The following is a 15,873-nucleotide window of genomic DNA, read 5'->3' on the forward strand; positions in this document are numbered from 1 at the left end:
TCTAGTCGATACTCGTGTGCAACAGTTTGTAATTCAGTCCTCTTGGCACGACATAATGTCCCTATTTCACCAGCTGGATCGTTACAGAAAGCTTGGAGACGAAACATGGTGAAAGATAGCAAATAAATGTACACAAATATAGTTGTGATATGGTAAATGTCAGAAACAGGATAACGTGGCAACTGGTAACTATCCTGTGGAATTTTAAGCTTTAACAATTAAAGTTAATTATAGGATGGTAAATGATTAGTCAATCAAAATCGCAGGAAATCTTGTACCCGGTACTCAATGTAAGAGAATAAGGGCAAGAAAATCCTACTAAATAAGTGAAACAGAGTTTCTAAAACAAATGAAACATTTAATTGCTCCAAAAGTGAATTAGGTAGTCCAAGAATGTAGGCATACCTTGCCGAGTCTCTGTAGGACATAAGCAAGGGATTCCCACTGAATGAATATGATACTTACAGAATTAGCGAACTTTGTGCTCTGTAAAAAGAAAGCTAATTCCCTACCTAAGTAAATATCATCATCTCTGACCGACGTGTAGGGGTGCGAGTGTCAACTGGTGACGAGAACTGCTGCTGAGGTCCCAACTCAGCAACGTAGTCTGTGCTAGAGGAACTATAGCCCTCTTTATCCTCCTTCGGTCGGATTGCAGAAGATAGGGTGCTTTGACCCGGAGACAAACCAAAGTACCAGGGTACCACAATGATGATCTGCCGAAAATATGAGAAATATCCTAAGGACAAAAGGTGGTAAACACGAGTAATAACACGGAGGGAGAGATGACCAATTAAGAGAATGACTGCGGCCTACAGTCACCACGTAATCCAAAGTTATCCCACACTCACCATATGCTACTCTCGGAATGCACAATACACACAGCACCATATAAATATGAAAATTAATGATAATATTGAAAGGCTACTTTAGCAAAGTGAAGTACGCTTACCACAAATTGACGTTCTGGTACTAGTACCTGAGTGAAGCTTTCGGACAGGCCCCCATTAAATGGGACGGGAAAGTGTTGGAGTGTTGATGTTCGGCAGTCCTCCAATGGCAGGTGTCAAAGCCTGGTCACACTTTAAGCAAAAATATAGACTGCTTGCCTGTTGTCTGTGGTAAGTTAGAGGGAGGAACACGTAAAACACAAAGTATGAACAATGAAACTTTAATATATTTACTTTAAACATAAATGAAAATAAAGGCAAATCTCGGGCAAATGACTAATAAAATAAAATGACAAAGATAAATACAAAAAAACACAATAGATTAAATAATGTTGAAATGGTGCTGAGAATATTGGCTATGGCTGAAACCTCCCTTCGTATACGAGCTAATGAGCTAGTATGCCAGAGAGAGATGTCAACGCTAAGAGCACAAGGAATATTCTGAAGTTGATAGCTGGTCAGGCTCAGACGTTGACTCGGGTAGAGGGCGCCGAGGTGCGGTGTGCAGGTGCGCGGCTGGTGAGTCACCAATCAGGGGCAGGCAAGCTGGTGAAGGGTAGTTAACTGGTTTGATGATGAGCCGGCGTGTGGAGGGTGTGTGGAGTGGGGGGAACTTGGATACGTTTTGCCTCCTGGTCAAAACGTTTTGTGCTACCGGTGACGTATCTTGAATGTAACATCTTCTACTTGTATCTTTGGCGTAACTTGAAGTAGGGAAGAGCAGGCTCAATCTCTCTTGAAAGAGATTATCGTCACAATACCTAAACTACTCTATTATATAATTTACACTAAATTCCCATTAATCACTAATGATATCCCAACCACTCACTAGCCTGTGAAAGTATTTACTAACAATGCGCTCATTTACCAATCTGAGGTAAATCAATTATTAATATATCTGAGATAATACAATCACGCCACTTTATATTAAAGTAGCAATTGATCAGTCTAGATTAAAACTTATTCCCTGCTATTACACGCCATGCGCAGTCCTTGAAACCCATGTCCAATCCTGAAACCCAATGCCAAGTTATCTTGAGGAGCTTCCGGGGCTTAGCGTCCCCGCAGCCCGGTCGTCCAATCCTTGGAAGTCCTTAAAACTCTTAACCAGTCCTTAATAACTTATGGCCAGCTCATAAAAACACATGCTCAGTCCCTAAAATTCATGTCCAGTCTTTGAAACCCAAGCCCAGTCCATAAAAACCCATGTCCAGTCCCTAAAACCTATTAAAACCCAAGCCCAGTCCTTAAAAACCAACGCCCAGTCCCTAAAACCCATACCCAGTCATGAAAACCCTTGCCAAATCCTAAAAACCGATGCCCACTTCTTGAAACCCATGCCCAGTCATTAAAACCCCATTCCCAGTCCTTAAAACCAATATCCAGTCCCTAAAACCCATGCCCAGTCTTTAAAAATCCATGAACAGTTCCTAAAACCTATGCCCAGTCCTTGAAATCTATGCCCAATCCTTGAAACCAATCTCCAGTCCTTAAAACCCCATCCCAGTCCCTAGATCCTTTGCCCTGTCCTTAAAAACTCATGAACAGTTCTTAAAACCTATGCCCAGTCCTTGAAACCCCTTGAGATGCAAGTCCAGAACTCATTTCTTTGAGTGCCTCCTGCGCGTCATGATAATTATTTTCAGAATGTTGATGGAGATCTAATTAGAAGATAAAAGAGAGTGAGCATGGCTAGAGTTTCACCTCAGTGTTCCGTTGTACTGACTTGGACCCGAGATGAAAACTGAAGACAGTTTCTTCTCGTCTACTTAGTCAAGCTAAGAAGACTACCCTCCTACTTGAAGACTATAGTCAAGCTAAGAAGACTACCCTCCTACTTGAAGACTATAGTCTAGCTAAGAAGACTACCCTCCTACTTGAAGATTATAGTCAAGCTAAGAAGACTACCCTCCTACTTGAAGATTATAGTCTAGCTAAGAAGACTACCCTCCTACTTGAAGACTATAGTCTAGCTAAGAAGACTACCCTCCTACTTGAAGACTATAGTCAAGCTAAGAAGACTACCCTCCTACTTGAAGACTATAGTCAAGCTAAGAAGACTACCCTCCTACTTGAAGACTATAGTCAAGCTAAGAAGACTACCCTCCTACTTGAAGATTATAGTCAAGCTAAGAAGACTACCCTCCTACTTGAAGATTATAGTCAAGCTAAGTGTCTAGTGCATGTTTCTGATTGATTATTTTTTTATTAAGACTGTTACCTCCCTTTCACTGCTCTCTCTTTCCACTTTTATTGTTTAAATAATTGATCACTCCTACTTCTTACTGTTCATTCCTTTTTTTCCTTCATACATCTTCTTTCTAATCATTTTTCCCTTCTCTCCTTCCTTACCTTACTTATATTCATTGCCAGAGTAGTAACTCTACTCGTTGTATTGTCATCCTATAACTCCTGATAGTTACCAAACTCTTCCCTCCTCTCTTCTTTTTCGTCTTCTCTCTCTTCTCCCTTTCCTTCCCGTCACTCTTCCCATCTTCCTCCCTCTTCTTCTTATTTACCCCTTTTCCTTCCCGCTTCCTCCACTCTCTTCCTTCGGACTCTACCTCACCTTCTCCGTTCTCCCCTTTTCTCTTCCCTATTTTTCTCTCTCCCTTATCTCCCCCTTTTTGCATCCCTCCTTTCCGTCAGTGCCCCATCTTACGTGTCGTTGTCCATTCTGAGCTTGACGTCGGTGGTGGCGACGCAGGAGCTGGTATCGTTGCCGCAGGAGAGCCTGACGGAGGTGTTGTCGGTCTTCTCCGGATCCTCCACCACCGGCAGCAGCTCGCCGGACTCCCGCTGGTGGACCTGGATCAGGCGCACCTGCACGTTTGCGACGGAGGTGGCCACGGCGTCGTCCTCGGAGGCCAGGTCCTGCGGGAGGCGAGTCAGTTAAGAGAGACCTGGAGGGGAGGGAATTGTCAAGGGAAAGCACCTAGCCATTACGACTATATAACAATGGGAAGGGGGATCAGGATAAGGATTTGGGATAGGACGGGGGGGGGAGGAATGGTGCCCAATCACTTGGACGGTCGGGGATTGAACGCCGACCTGCATGAAGCGAGACTTTTTTCACCGAGATGAAAAAGAAGTTGTCAGTGTGTGTTTTGTGCCTGACTGTAGGAGTGAGAGAAAGGGGGCTGGAAAGAGCCCTAGATCACTGTATAAAGCCTGAGGGAGGAAGAGCCCTAGATCACTGTATAAAGCCTGAGGGGAGGAAGAGCCCTAGATCACTGTATAAAGTCTAAGGGGGGAAGAGCCCTAGATCACTGTATAAAGTCTAAGGGGGGAAGAGCCCTAGATCACTGTATAAAGCCTAAGGGGGGAAGAGCCCTAGATCACTGTATAAAAATTTTTTGAAAAACTAATCTATAAGCAGCTTTACTCATATCTAGCCAAACTCAATATACTTAGCCCTTGCCAATATGGCTTCAGGCCCAAAAAAAGCACTAACGATGCACTTATTAGTATGCTTAACTCGATTCATACAGCTCTTGATAAAAATGAGTTCCCTGTTGGCTTATTTGTGGACCTGCGTAAAGCTTTCGATACTGTCAACCACCAAAACCTTCTTCTTAAATTACATCATTATGGTGTCAGAGGACACTCCCTACAATACCTCAAATCCTACCTTACTGACAGGCTCCAATGTGTTTCTGTGAATAATACAATTTCTCCCACCCTACCCATCAACATTGGTGTTCCACAGGGCAGCATACTTGGCCCTCTCCTCTTTCTCATCTACATTAATGACCTTCCAAATGCCTCCCAACACCTCAAACCAATTCTATTTGCTGACGACACAACCTTCATTTATTCCAGTCCTGATCCCCTTGCTCTAAATGCCACAGTAAATACTGAGCTAAATAAAGTCCATCTGTGGCTAACTGCCAACAAACTCACCCTTAACATTGACAAAACTTTCTATATTCTGTTTGGCAATAAATCCTCTAATCAAATAAACCTCAAAATAAACAATACCCAAATTTGTAACAAATTAGATGGCAAATTCCTTGGCATTCTCATTGACCACAAGCTGAATTTCCAGGGACACATTCTAAACATATCAAAAAAAGTTTCAAAAACTGTGGGCATTCTTTCTAAGATCAGATATTATGTACCACGCCCTGCCCTGGTGACTCTCTATTACTCCCTTATCTATCCATATCTCAACTATGGTATTTGTGCTTGGGGCTCTACTACCCAAAATCACTTACGTCCTCTAATTACTCAACACAAAGCTGCTATTAGGACAATATCCAACTCTGGCCCCAGACATCACTCGGTACCCCTACTCAAATCTCTGAATATGTTAGACATTAAGTCACTGCACATTCTCTCATGTGTATTATACATATATAAGACGCTAAACTATAATGCCAATCCTGATCTCAAAAGCTTCATAGAAGGTTGTAACAGAACCCATGAGCACCACACCAGAAATAAATACAGTTTTGATATTCCTAGAGTACGACTTAATCAAACTAGAAATGCTCTACAAATCAAGGGGCCCAGAATGTGGAATGACCTTCCCAACCATGTTAAAGACTGTACCTCTCTCAACCAGTTTAAGTTAAAAACGAAGCTATACCTAATAAATTCCCTGTAACCTACCTTACCCCTCTATTGTCAACCCATGTATGTTTTTTGTTTTTTCTTGTTTTTCAAATCAACGCTGTTTGAATGTAATTTTCTGTAATAATTTGTAATTGTATTTGTGCTGCTTTTTCAACAATGTTCTCCCCTCTTTTACCTCTATTTTTATTTGTACTCAACACATTTTGTTCTTTTTACCCATTAGTTTTAAGCTTTAGTCATTAGTGTTTTTTCCTGCCCGAAACGCTTTGCGTAATAGTGGCTTTAGGCATTGTATGTACTAGCTCTATCTATAAAGCCAACAAACTTTGTAAAATCTCTTTATGTATGTACCTTTACCTAAATAAATAGTATTATTATTATTATTATTATTATATATTATATAAAGCCTAAGGGGGGAAGAGCCCTAGATCACTGTATAAAGCCTAAGGGGGGAAGAGCCCTAGATCACTGTATAAAGCCTAAGGGAGGAAGAGCCCTAGATCATTGTATAAAGCCTAAGGGAGGAAGAGCCGTAGATCACTGTATAAAGCCTGAGGGGAGGAAGAGCCGTAGATCACTGTATAAAGCCTGAGGGGAGGAAGAGCCCTAGATCACTGTATAAAGCCTAAGGGAGGAATTTTTTTTTTTATTAATACATGAGGTACATCTGCATTAGTGCAGCTACCCTAGACTATATGAAGTGGAGTACAGTGTGTCAAAAAAGCTAACTACGTGATGCTATAAAATCCCCATCACACAGGATGGTTAATCATACAGAGGCATGTGATAGTCAGTCTGCACTGGCAGACTCCGGAAGCATTTTGAGGATATCATCAACACAAGATTGAATAAGGTAGCAGTGGTAATAAAAGTCCCCATCTCGCAGGATGGTTAGTCATACAGGGCCATATGTTCAGTAGCCTGCACTGGCAAATTTTAGGTACACTGTGAGGATATCTTCAAGAATACGAGAGTGAATAATGTAATTGCAAAGCTCCAAGTACCTCATGCCAACTGGTCAGAAAGGTCTAATAACTGGGCATTCAGTGATGTAGTGCGGGAGATTGTGCCGTAGTTCCTGCTCACAGAGTTTGCAACTGGAGTGCTCAGGATTGGGAGACCCGTCACCTGCAGCCACCTGCCACAGGTAACGGTAACCCAACCTGATCCTTGCAACCACTGTGTTGCACAGTCTAGTGGACGTTTTGTGCTGCCCATAGATATAGGTTTCAGATCTGAACAAATCATAGTTTTTTATACTAGTACTTTCAGGTCGTTGGGAAGGGAGGAAGAGCCCTAGATCACTGTATAAAGCCTAAGAGAGGAAGAGCCCTAGATCACTGTATAAAGCCTAAGGGGGGAAGAGCCCTAGATCACTGTATAAAGCCTAAGGGAGGAAGAGCCCTAGATCACTGTATAAAGCCTAAGGGGGGGGGAAGAGCCCCTAGATCACTGTATAAAGCCTGTGGGAGGAAGAGCCCTAGATCACTGTATAAAGCCTGTGGGAGGAAGAACCATAGATCATTGTATAAAGCCTAAGGGAGAAAGAACCATAGATCATTGTATAAAGACTGAGGGGGGAAGAGCCCTAGATCACTGTATAAAGCCTAAGGGAGGAAGAGCCCTAGATCACTGTATAAAGACTGAGGGGGAAGAACCCTAGATCACTGTATAAAGCCTAAGGGAGAAAGAGCCCTAGATCACTGTATAAAGACTGAGGGGGGAAGAGCCCTAGATCACTGTATAAAGCCTAAGGGAGGAAGAACCCTAGATCACTGTATAAAGCCTAAGGGAGGAAGAACCCTAGATCACTGTATAAAGCCTAAGGGAGGAAGAACCCTAGATCACTGTATAAAGCCTAAGGGAGGAAGAACCCTAGATCACTGTATAAAGCCTAAGGGGGGAAGAGCCCTAGATCACTGTATAAAGCCTAAGGGAGGAAGAACCCTAGATCACTGTATAAAGCCTAAGGGAGGAAGAACCCTAGATCACTGTATAAAGCCTAAGGGAGGAAGAACCCTAGATCACTGTATAAAGCCTAAGGGGGGAAGAGCCCTAGATCACTGTATAAAGCCTAAGGGAGGAAGAACCCTAGATCACTGTATAAAGCCTAAGGGAGGAAGAACCCTAGATCACTGTATAAAGCCTAAGGGAGGAAGAACCCTAGATCACTGTATAAAGCCTAAGGGAGGAAGAGCCCTAGATCACTGTATAAAGCCTAAGGGAGGAAGAGCCCTAGATCACTGTATAAAGCCTAAGGGAGGAAGAACCCTAGATCACTGTATAAAGCCTAAGGGAGGAAGAGCCCTAGATCACTGTATAAAGCCTAAGGGAGGAAGAGCCCTAGATCACTGTATAAAGCCTAAGGGAGGAAGAACCCTAGATCACTGTATAAAGCCTAAGGGGGGAAGAGCCCTAGATCACTGTATAAAGCCTAAGGGAGGAAGAGCCCTAGATCACTGTATAAAGCCTAAGGGAGGAAGAGCCCTAGATCACTGTATAAAGCCTAAGGGAGGAAGAGCCCTAGATCACTGTATAAAGCCTAAGGGAGGAAGAACCATAGATCACTGTATAAAGCCTAAGGGAGGAAGAGCCCTAGATCACTGTATAAAGCCTAAGGGAGGAAGAGCCCTAGATCACTGTATAAAGCCTGAACTATTATTCTTTGAGTTTTGTTTCTTAAGAAATTAATGATCCATAAAGTACTTTGCCAGTAATTCCTGTTGTGTGCAATATCGTGGTCACATTTGTCGAAATATGTCGTGTTTTGCTTGCCTTCAGTGACACCTAAATTTCAACTTGATTACTTGTTTAATACCAGTGAAACTTTTTTGACAAAAATTGGAATGGTAAAATCTCCTACTAGTAAAGGTTTTGGCAGTATATCTATATAAATAAACATGGAAATGTTCGTTTGTGCATAACCGCTAATCTCCGAAAGTTCTTCACCGATTGCTTTGAAATTTTCTTACAACGTTCCATTCGCATCCGAGCAGGCTTTTATATACAAACTATATAGATGTGACGTCTGTGATGGTTAAAAAAAACATGCTTTTTCTGAAAAACTGGGTTTTTCCAAGTGATTTTCATGTGAGGGAAATCTTCGAAATCTCTTTACCGATTGCTTTCAAATTTTGACACTACGTTGCATTCGAATAGGCTCGTCTTTTTATATACCTACTATATAACTGCCACCCCTGTGACAGGTAAAAACATGCGTTTTTAAAAACCAGCGCCATCTGTTGCACATAGTAGCAACATGCACGCTATACTAAATATGTCACGAATGCAGGAGTCAGGAGGACTGACACTGGAAAAACCTATTCAATAACCACTGAAGCTCACCTTAATTCTTTCCTCAGTGACTGTGGGATGTCTGCTGTATAGCCTGAATTCAAATTATAATCTCATTTAACTACCTTTGTGTACTTTAGCTCTGCCTTTCCTTTCAAAAGGTTTTAACTTTAGTTAAAAAAAATAATAATAATATTGTCATCTTTATTATTGTCTTTTTTCTTTTTACTCCCATGTTCCATAGTACACTGGCTTTGCCTGTGTCCTCTAGTATTAACTTTATTATCCAGTGTTCCTGAGTGTATCTCTATTTAAACTACCTCAGTTTGTTTTAGTGTAACTTTAGTATTCAACTATAGTGTACTTATAATAGTATAGTAAGCAAGCTTTTCATCTTATAGATTTCATAATTGCTTTTTGACTTTTTTGGTCATCTATTGTTATTAATTATTCTAGTTCATTTTTTACATTCCTAGTTCCCATTAAGTTTTTTTTTTTTTTTTTTTTTTTTACTTAAAATTACCATTAAGTTTATATTACTTTAGAATTTTTATTCTATTTTTTTTCTTTGTTTTCTATTTTGTAATTTGCCATTCTTGCCTTGTTTTCCTGCAAACAGCCTTTTTATGCAGACAAGTATAGACCCAGAATTAAACCTCTTATCCACTATCTATGACAATCATCACTTCAATGATCAAAATTGCAGATATTTTACAGCACATGATGTAAACAATGTATTAACAGATAATCACAATATCTATGTAATCAACTTGAACGTTAGATCCCTAGGTAAACACTTCGATGATGTTAGTGCCTTGATTGAAACTATTGACAACAAATTCTCTTTTATTATACTTACTGAAACGTGGTTGAAAGAGGATACTACTCAACTCTTTAACATGCCTAACTACTCGGCAATTCACAACTGTCGTCAAATTCAGAGAGGTGGTGGCACTGCTCTTTACTACCACCAAGAACTAACATGCTTAAAAATAATTAGAACTAAAGACTGCTGTGGGGAGTATATCTTCGCCAGCTTCAGAGTCAAGGGTGCCGAGTCTGTCCTGTCTGTGGGTGCAGTCTATAGAATTCCTAACACTGATGTGTCTGAATTAAATTCAAACCTTAGAAATCTAATACTTGATAACAGACTGAACAAAAACCACCTAATTATCGCAGGGGACTTTAATATTGACCTCTGCGAGCCAGAACACCCTACTGCTGTTAGCTTCCTCAACTGTATGAACTCCTGCTTCCTCATACCCTTAATCACTAGACCTACTAGAATCACTGATAGCACTGCCACGACTCTTGATCACATCTGGACCAACATAACCTCTCCGCTTACTTCAGGTATAATCACCGATAGCACTACAGACCATTACCCCACATTTCTCTTAACTAATATTATCAAACCACCTCTTGAGTCAAGGGAGTTAAGCTTTAGGCTGCACAATGAAACTGCTATAAACAATTTTATAACTGCTGCTGATAATGTCAACTGGGAGTCCGAGTTAGGTAACATAGGGGACATCAACCTAGCAGTGCAATCTTTTCTTCAAAAAACTCTTAGCCTTTATAACACCCACTGTCCTATGCTTACAAAACAAGTCACAAACAAAAGGCTTAACAATCCTTGGTTTACAAAGGGAATACTTAAATCCATTAACAAAAAACACGACCTTGAGAAGAAGTATAGGTTAGGAACCGTCTCCAAAGAATTCTCAAAGAATTGCTCGTTATTGCTATCTAAAATAATTAGACGAGCCAAAAGTAAATACTATGAAGATAAATTTACCCAAATAAAGAGCAACATTAAAAAAACTTGGAGCACAATTTCACAAATATTGGGATCAAAGAAGATTTTAAATAACAAACCAACACTCCTGTCCAATAACGTTGGTCAGCTTTCAGCCTCTGATTCTGCTATTGAGTTCAATAGGTTCTTCTCTTCCATTGGGTCATCCCTTGCAAATGATATTCCATCTTCCAGTACTGATGTTAAGGACTATCTTACAGGTAACTATCCACAGTCTCTGTACCTAAAGCCTACTAATTCCACTGATGTCAATGAGATAATCCTTTCCCTTAAAACCAAGTCTAGTGCCCTCGAGGAGATACCAACTTTAATTTACAAAAAAGCCTCCAGATCTTTAGCCCCTGCTATTGCATTGCTCTTCAACAAGTCACTTGAACTCCAAACCTTTCCAGACATTCTAAAAAAAGCAAGAGTAACTCCTGTCCACAAATGTGGTGATCTCACAGATGTTAACAACTACAGACCTATATCAATCCTGCCTAACTTGTCAAAAATATTTGAAAAACTAATCTACAAGCAGCTTTACTCTTTTCTAGCCAAACACAATATACTTAGCTCTTGTCAATATGGCTTCAGACCCAAAAAAAGCACTAACGATGCACTTATTAGTATGATTAACTTGATTTACGCAGCTCTTGATAAAAAGGAGTTCCCTGTTGGGTTATTTGTGGACCTGCGTAAGGCTTTTGACACTGTCAACCACCAAAACCTTCTTCTTAAATTACATCATTATGGAGTCAGAGGACACTCCCTGCAATACCTCAAATCTTACCTTACTGACAGGCTCCAGTATGTTTCTGTGAATAATACAATTTCTCCCACCCTACCCATCAACATTGGTGTTCCTTAGGGCAGCATACTTGGCTCTCTCCTCTTTCTCATCTACATTAATGACCTTCCAAATGCCTTCCAACACCTCAAACCAATTCTATTTGCTGACGACACAACCTTCATTTACTCCAGTCCTGATCCCCTTGCTCTAAATGCCACAGTAAATACTGAGCTAAATAAAGTCTTTATGAAATGCTCTTCAAATCAAGGGACCCAGAATGTGGAATGACCTTCCCAACCATGTTAAAGACTGTACCTCTCTCAACCAGTTTAAGATAAAAACGAAGCACTACCTAATAAATTCCCTGTAACCTACCTTACCCCTCTGTTGTCAACCCATATCTGGGTTTTTTTCAAAACAACGCTGTTTGAATGTAATTGTCTGTAATAATTTGTAATTGTATTTGTGCTGCTTTTTCAGCCATGTTCCCCTCTCTTTTACCTCTATTTTTATTTGTTCTCAACACATTTTATTCTTTATACCCATTAGTAGTAAGCTTTAGTCATTACTGTTTTCCCTGCCCGAAGCGCTTAGCGTAATAGTGGCTTTAGGCATTGTATGTACTAGCTCTATCTATTAATCCAACAAACTTTGTAAAATCTCTTGTATGTATGTACCTTACCTAAATAAACATTTATTTATTTATTTATTTAATTACATTTCAATGCTTCCGATTGCATTGATAAATTTTATTTTCATAGATTTCGATTTATTTTATGGTTTATTGAATTATTTTGTGTGACATTGTGGTGGAATTGAGCTGTGCTGTTTACCATATCGTTCATTTCGTAAGTATAAGTATAGATGACACACCTGTGACAGGTAAAACTATGCTTTTCTTGAAAAACAGTGCCATCTGTTGCATGTAAGAGCAACACACATGCTATACTAATTATGTTACAATTCCATTTCAATGTTTCCAATTGCATTGATAAATTGAATTTTCATAGATTTTGATTTATTTTCATTTTGATTTAATTTTTCTGTGTGAACTGCATTGGAATTGAGCTGTGTTGTTTACCATACCGTTCATTTCGTGAGTATAGTTTATTTTTTCATATTTTCATTTCATTTTTTAACTGTTTTTTCTTATATTTCAGTGATGGGAACATCAGATCACATGATGTTCCCAATTTTCTGTTGGGAACATTAGACCATTTGGAAAGGCACCGGACGAAGAAGTGGGGAACGATGGGGATGACGAGGGGACGGAAGTGAGAGACGGTGGGGAGGACTGGGGGACAAGAGAGGGGTAATGGTGGGGAAGGACGAGGGGACGGGGGAGTGGGGAATGGTGGGGAGGACGAAGGGACAGTGGAGTGGGGAATGGTGGGGAGGACTGGGGGACAGGGAAGGTTGCTGTGGCCGGGTACTGCTAATCATAAATAGATAACCAAAAATCAACAAAAAGGCAAAATTTTCAAAACTCAAAATTTATTACAAATTCTAACTGATTTTATTTTCATTGCACTAAATTGATCCCAATACTGTGAATCATGACCCAACACTGAAACATGACCCAACACTGAAACATGACCCCAACACAGTGAAACATGACCCAACACTGAAACATGACCCCAACACAGTGAAACATGACCCAACACTGAAACTTGATTCAACACTGAAACATGACTCAACACTTTGAATCGTGACCCAACACTGTAAAACGTGACCCAACACTGTGAAACGTGACCCCAACACTGTAAATCATGACCCCAACACTGTAAATCATGACCCCAACACTGTAAATCATGACCCCAACACTGTAAATCATGACCCAACACTGTAAATCATGACCCCAACACTGAAATGTGATCCCAACACTGTGAAACATGACCCCAACACTGTGAAACATGATCCAACACTGTTAAACATGACCCCAACACTGTGAAACATGACCCCAACACTGTGAAACATGATCCAACACTTTGAAACATGACCCCAACACTGAAACATGACCCCAACACTGTGAAACATGACCCCAACACTGAAAAACATGACCCCAACACTGAAACATGACCCCAACACTGTGAAACATGACCCAACACTGTGAAACATGACCCCAACACTGAAACATGACCCCAACACTGTGAAACATGACCCAACACTGAAACATGACCCCAACACTGAAACATGACCCCAACACTGTGAAACATGACCCAACACTGTGAAACTTGACCACAACACTGAAATATGACCCCAACACTGTGAAACATGACCCAACAGTGAAACATGACCCCAACACTGAAACATGACCCCAACACTGTGAAACATGACCCAACACTGTGAAACTTGACCACAACACTGAAATATGACCCCAACACTGTGAAACATGACCCAACAGTGAAACATGACCCCAACACTGAAACATGACCCCAACACTGTGAAACATGACCCAACACTGTGAAACTTGACCACAACACTGAAATATGACCCCAACACTGTGAAACATGACCCAACACTGAAACATGACCCCAACACTGAAACATGACCCCAACACTGTGAAACATGACCCAACACTGTGAAACTTGACCACAACACTGAAATATGACCCCAACACTGTGAAACATGACCCAACAGTGAAACATGACCCCAACACTGAAACATGACCCCAACACTGTGAAACATGACCCAACACTGTGAAACTTGACCACAACACTGAAATATGACCCCAACACTGTGAAACATGACCCAACAGTGAAACATGACCCCAACACTGAAACATGACCCCAACACTGTGAAACATGACCCAACACTGTGAAACTTGACCACAAAACTGAAATATGACCCCAACACTGTGAACATGACCCAAACACTATGCAACATGACCCCCAACACTGTGCAACATGACCCTAACACTGCAACATGACCCCAACACTGTGAAACATGACCCCAACACTGTGAAACATGACCCAACACTGTGAAACATGATCCCAACACTGTGAAACATGATCCCAACACTGTGGAACATGACCCCAACACTGTGAAACATGATCCCAACACTGTGAAACATGACCCCAACACTGTGAAACATGACCCCAACACTGTGAAACATGACCCCAACACTGTGAAACATGACCCCAACACTGTGAAACATAACTCCAACACTATGCAACATGACCCCAACACTGTGAAACATAACTCCAACACTATGCAACATGACCCCAACACTGTGAAACATGACCCCAACACTGTGAAACATGACCCCAACACTGTGAAACATGACCCCAACACTATGCAACATGACCCCAACACTGTGAAACATGACCCCAACACTGTGAAACATGACCCCAACACTATGCAACATGACCCCAACACTGTGAAACATGACCCCAACACTGTGAAACATGACCCCAACACTGTGAAACATGACCCCAACACTGTGCAACATGACCCCAACATGACCCCAAGACTGTGCACTGTGAAACATGACCCCAACACTGTGCAACATGACCCCAACATGACGCCAACACTGTGCACTGTGAAACATGACCCCAAGACTGTGCACTGTGAAACATGACCCCAAGACTGTGCACTGTGAAACATGACGCCACACACCCCATCAGCTTACGATGAAAACACAGGCGGATATTCAACAACAAAAACTTTCAGTCTGTTACCGACCTCCGCATAGACTTGGTACTCGTGTTGGTAAATCCTGTTCTGGAGGCGGATGGTCGTCTCAGCCACCTGGGTGACGAAGTCCTTGAAGAAAACCCGTTGCCTGGGTTGACCAGCGTCCAGTACCACTCTCACGACCAGCTCTGGAGAACGCCACCACGGTGGTTAACACGAAGGCGATGTCAGGTTACAGGTCATAGAACAGTGGTAGGAATTGATGTTTGAAAGCACATATATAACATTGCGAAAAAAATGATAATGTGAGCTACAGGAACATTTAGTTTTAACACGGTCCCGAGAAATAGAGAATTCACAGGTTTAATGGGAAAATTTCAACCCGTCTTCATCAACAAAGGCAAAATGCTCGTTAATCCAGCCGCCAAACCACCGGTCTATAAATGAAAACGGTTTACACACATGACTTATAACTAACCCATCCTCAGACTAAGTCCATTACATCCAGCGGTCAACCCTAAAGACGCATTCATCAATTGTAACATGCTGTTCACTCAAAATAGGAATTTTCTCAAATAAAAATTAATATTATTCTATATTAGCACATTGTGCATATTTAGGCATAGCTTAGGTTTTTTTTTTTTTGAGATATATACAAGAGTTGTTACATTCTTGTACAGCCACTAGTACGCGTAGCGTTTCGGGCAAGTCCTTAATCCTATGGTCCCTGGAATACGATCCCCTGCCGCGAAGAATCGTTTTTTCATCCAAGTACACATTTTACTGTTGCGTTAAACAGAGGCTACAGTTAAGGAATTGCGCCC

General features: G+C 41.2%; 1 protein-coding gene across 1 annotated transcript in view; it reads right to left on the bottom strand.

Annotated features, from left to right (window-relative positions):
* The window catches only part of LOC138357758 (integrin alpha-IIb-like), a 148,422-nt gene that overhangs the window by 61,158 nt on the left and 71,391 nt on the right, over nt 1-15,873 (bottom strand). The window contains exons 11-12 of the mRNA XM_069314765.1: nt 15,098-15,237; nt 3,613-3,824 (exon numbers count right to left, since the gene is read on the bottom strand). Of these exons, the coding sequence (XP_069170866.1) occupies nt 3,613-3,824; nt 15,098-15,237 (352 nt within the window). The remainder of the gene's footprint in view (nt 1-3,612; nt 3,825-15,097; nt 15,238-15,873) is intronic.

The sequence above is a fragment of the Procambarus clarkii genome, chromosome 80 (genome assembly GCF_040958095.1).
Source record: "Procambarus clarkii isolate CNS0578487 chromosome 80, FALCON_Pclarkii_2.0, whole genome shotgun sequence".
NCBI lineage: Eukaryota > Metazoa > Arthropoda > Malacostraca > Decapoda > Cambaridae > Procambarus > Procambarus clarkii.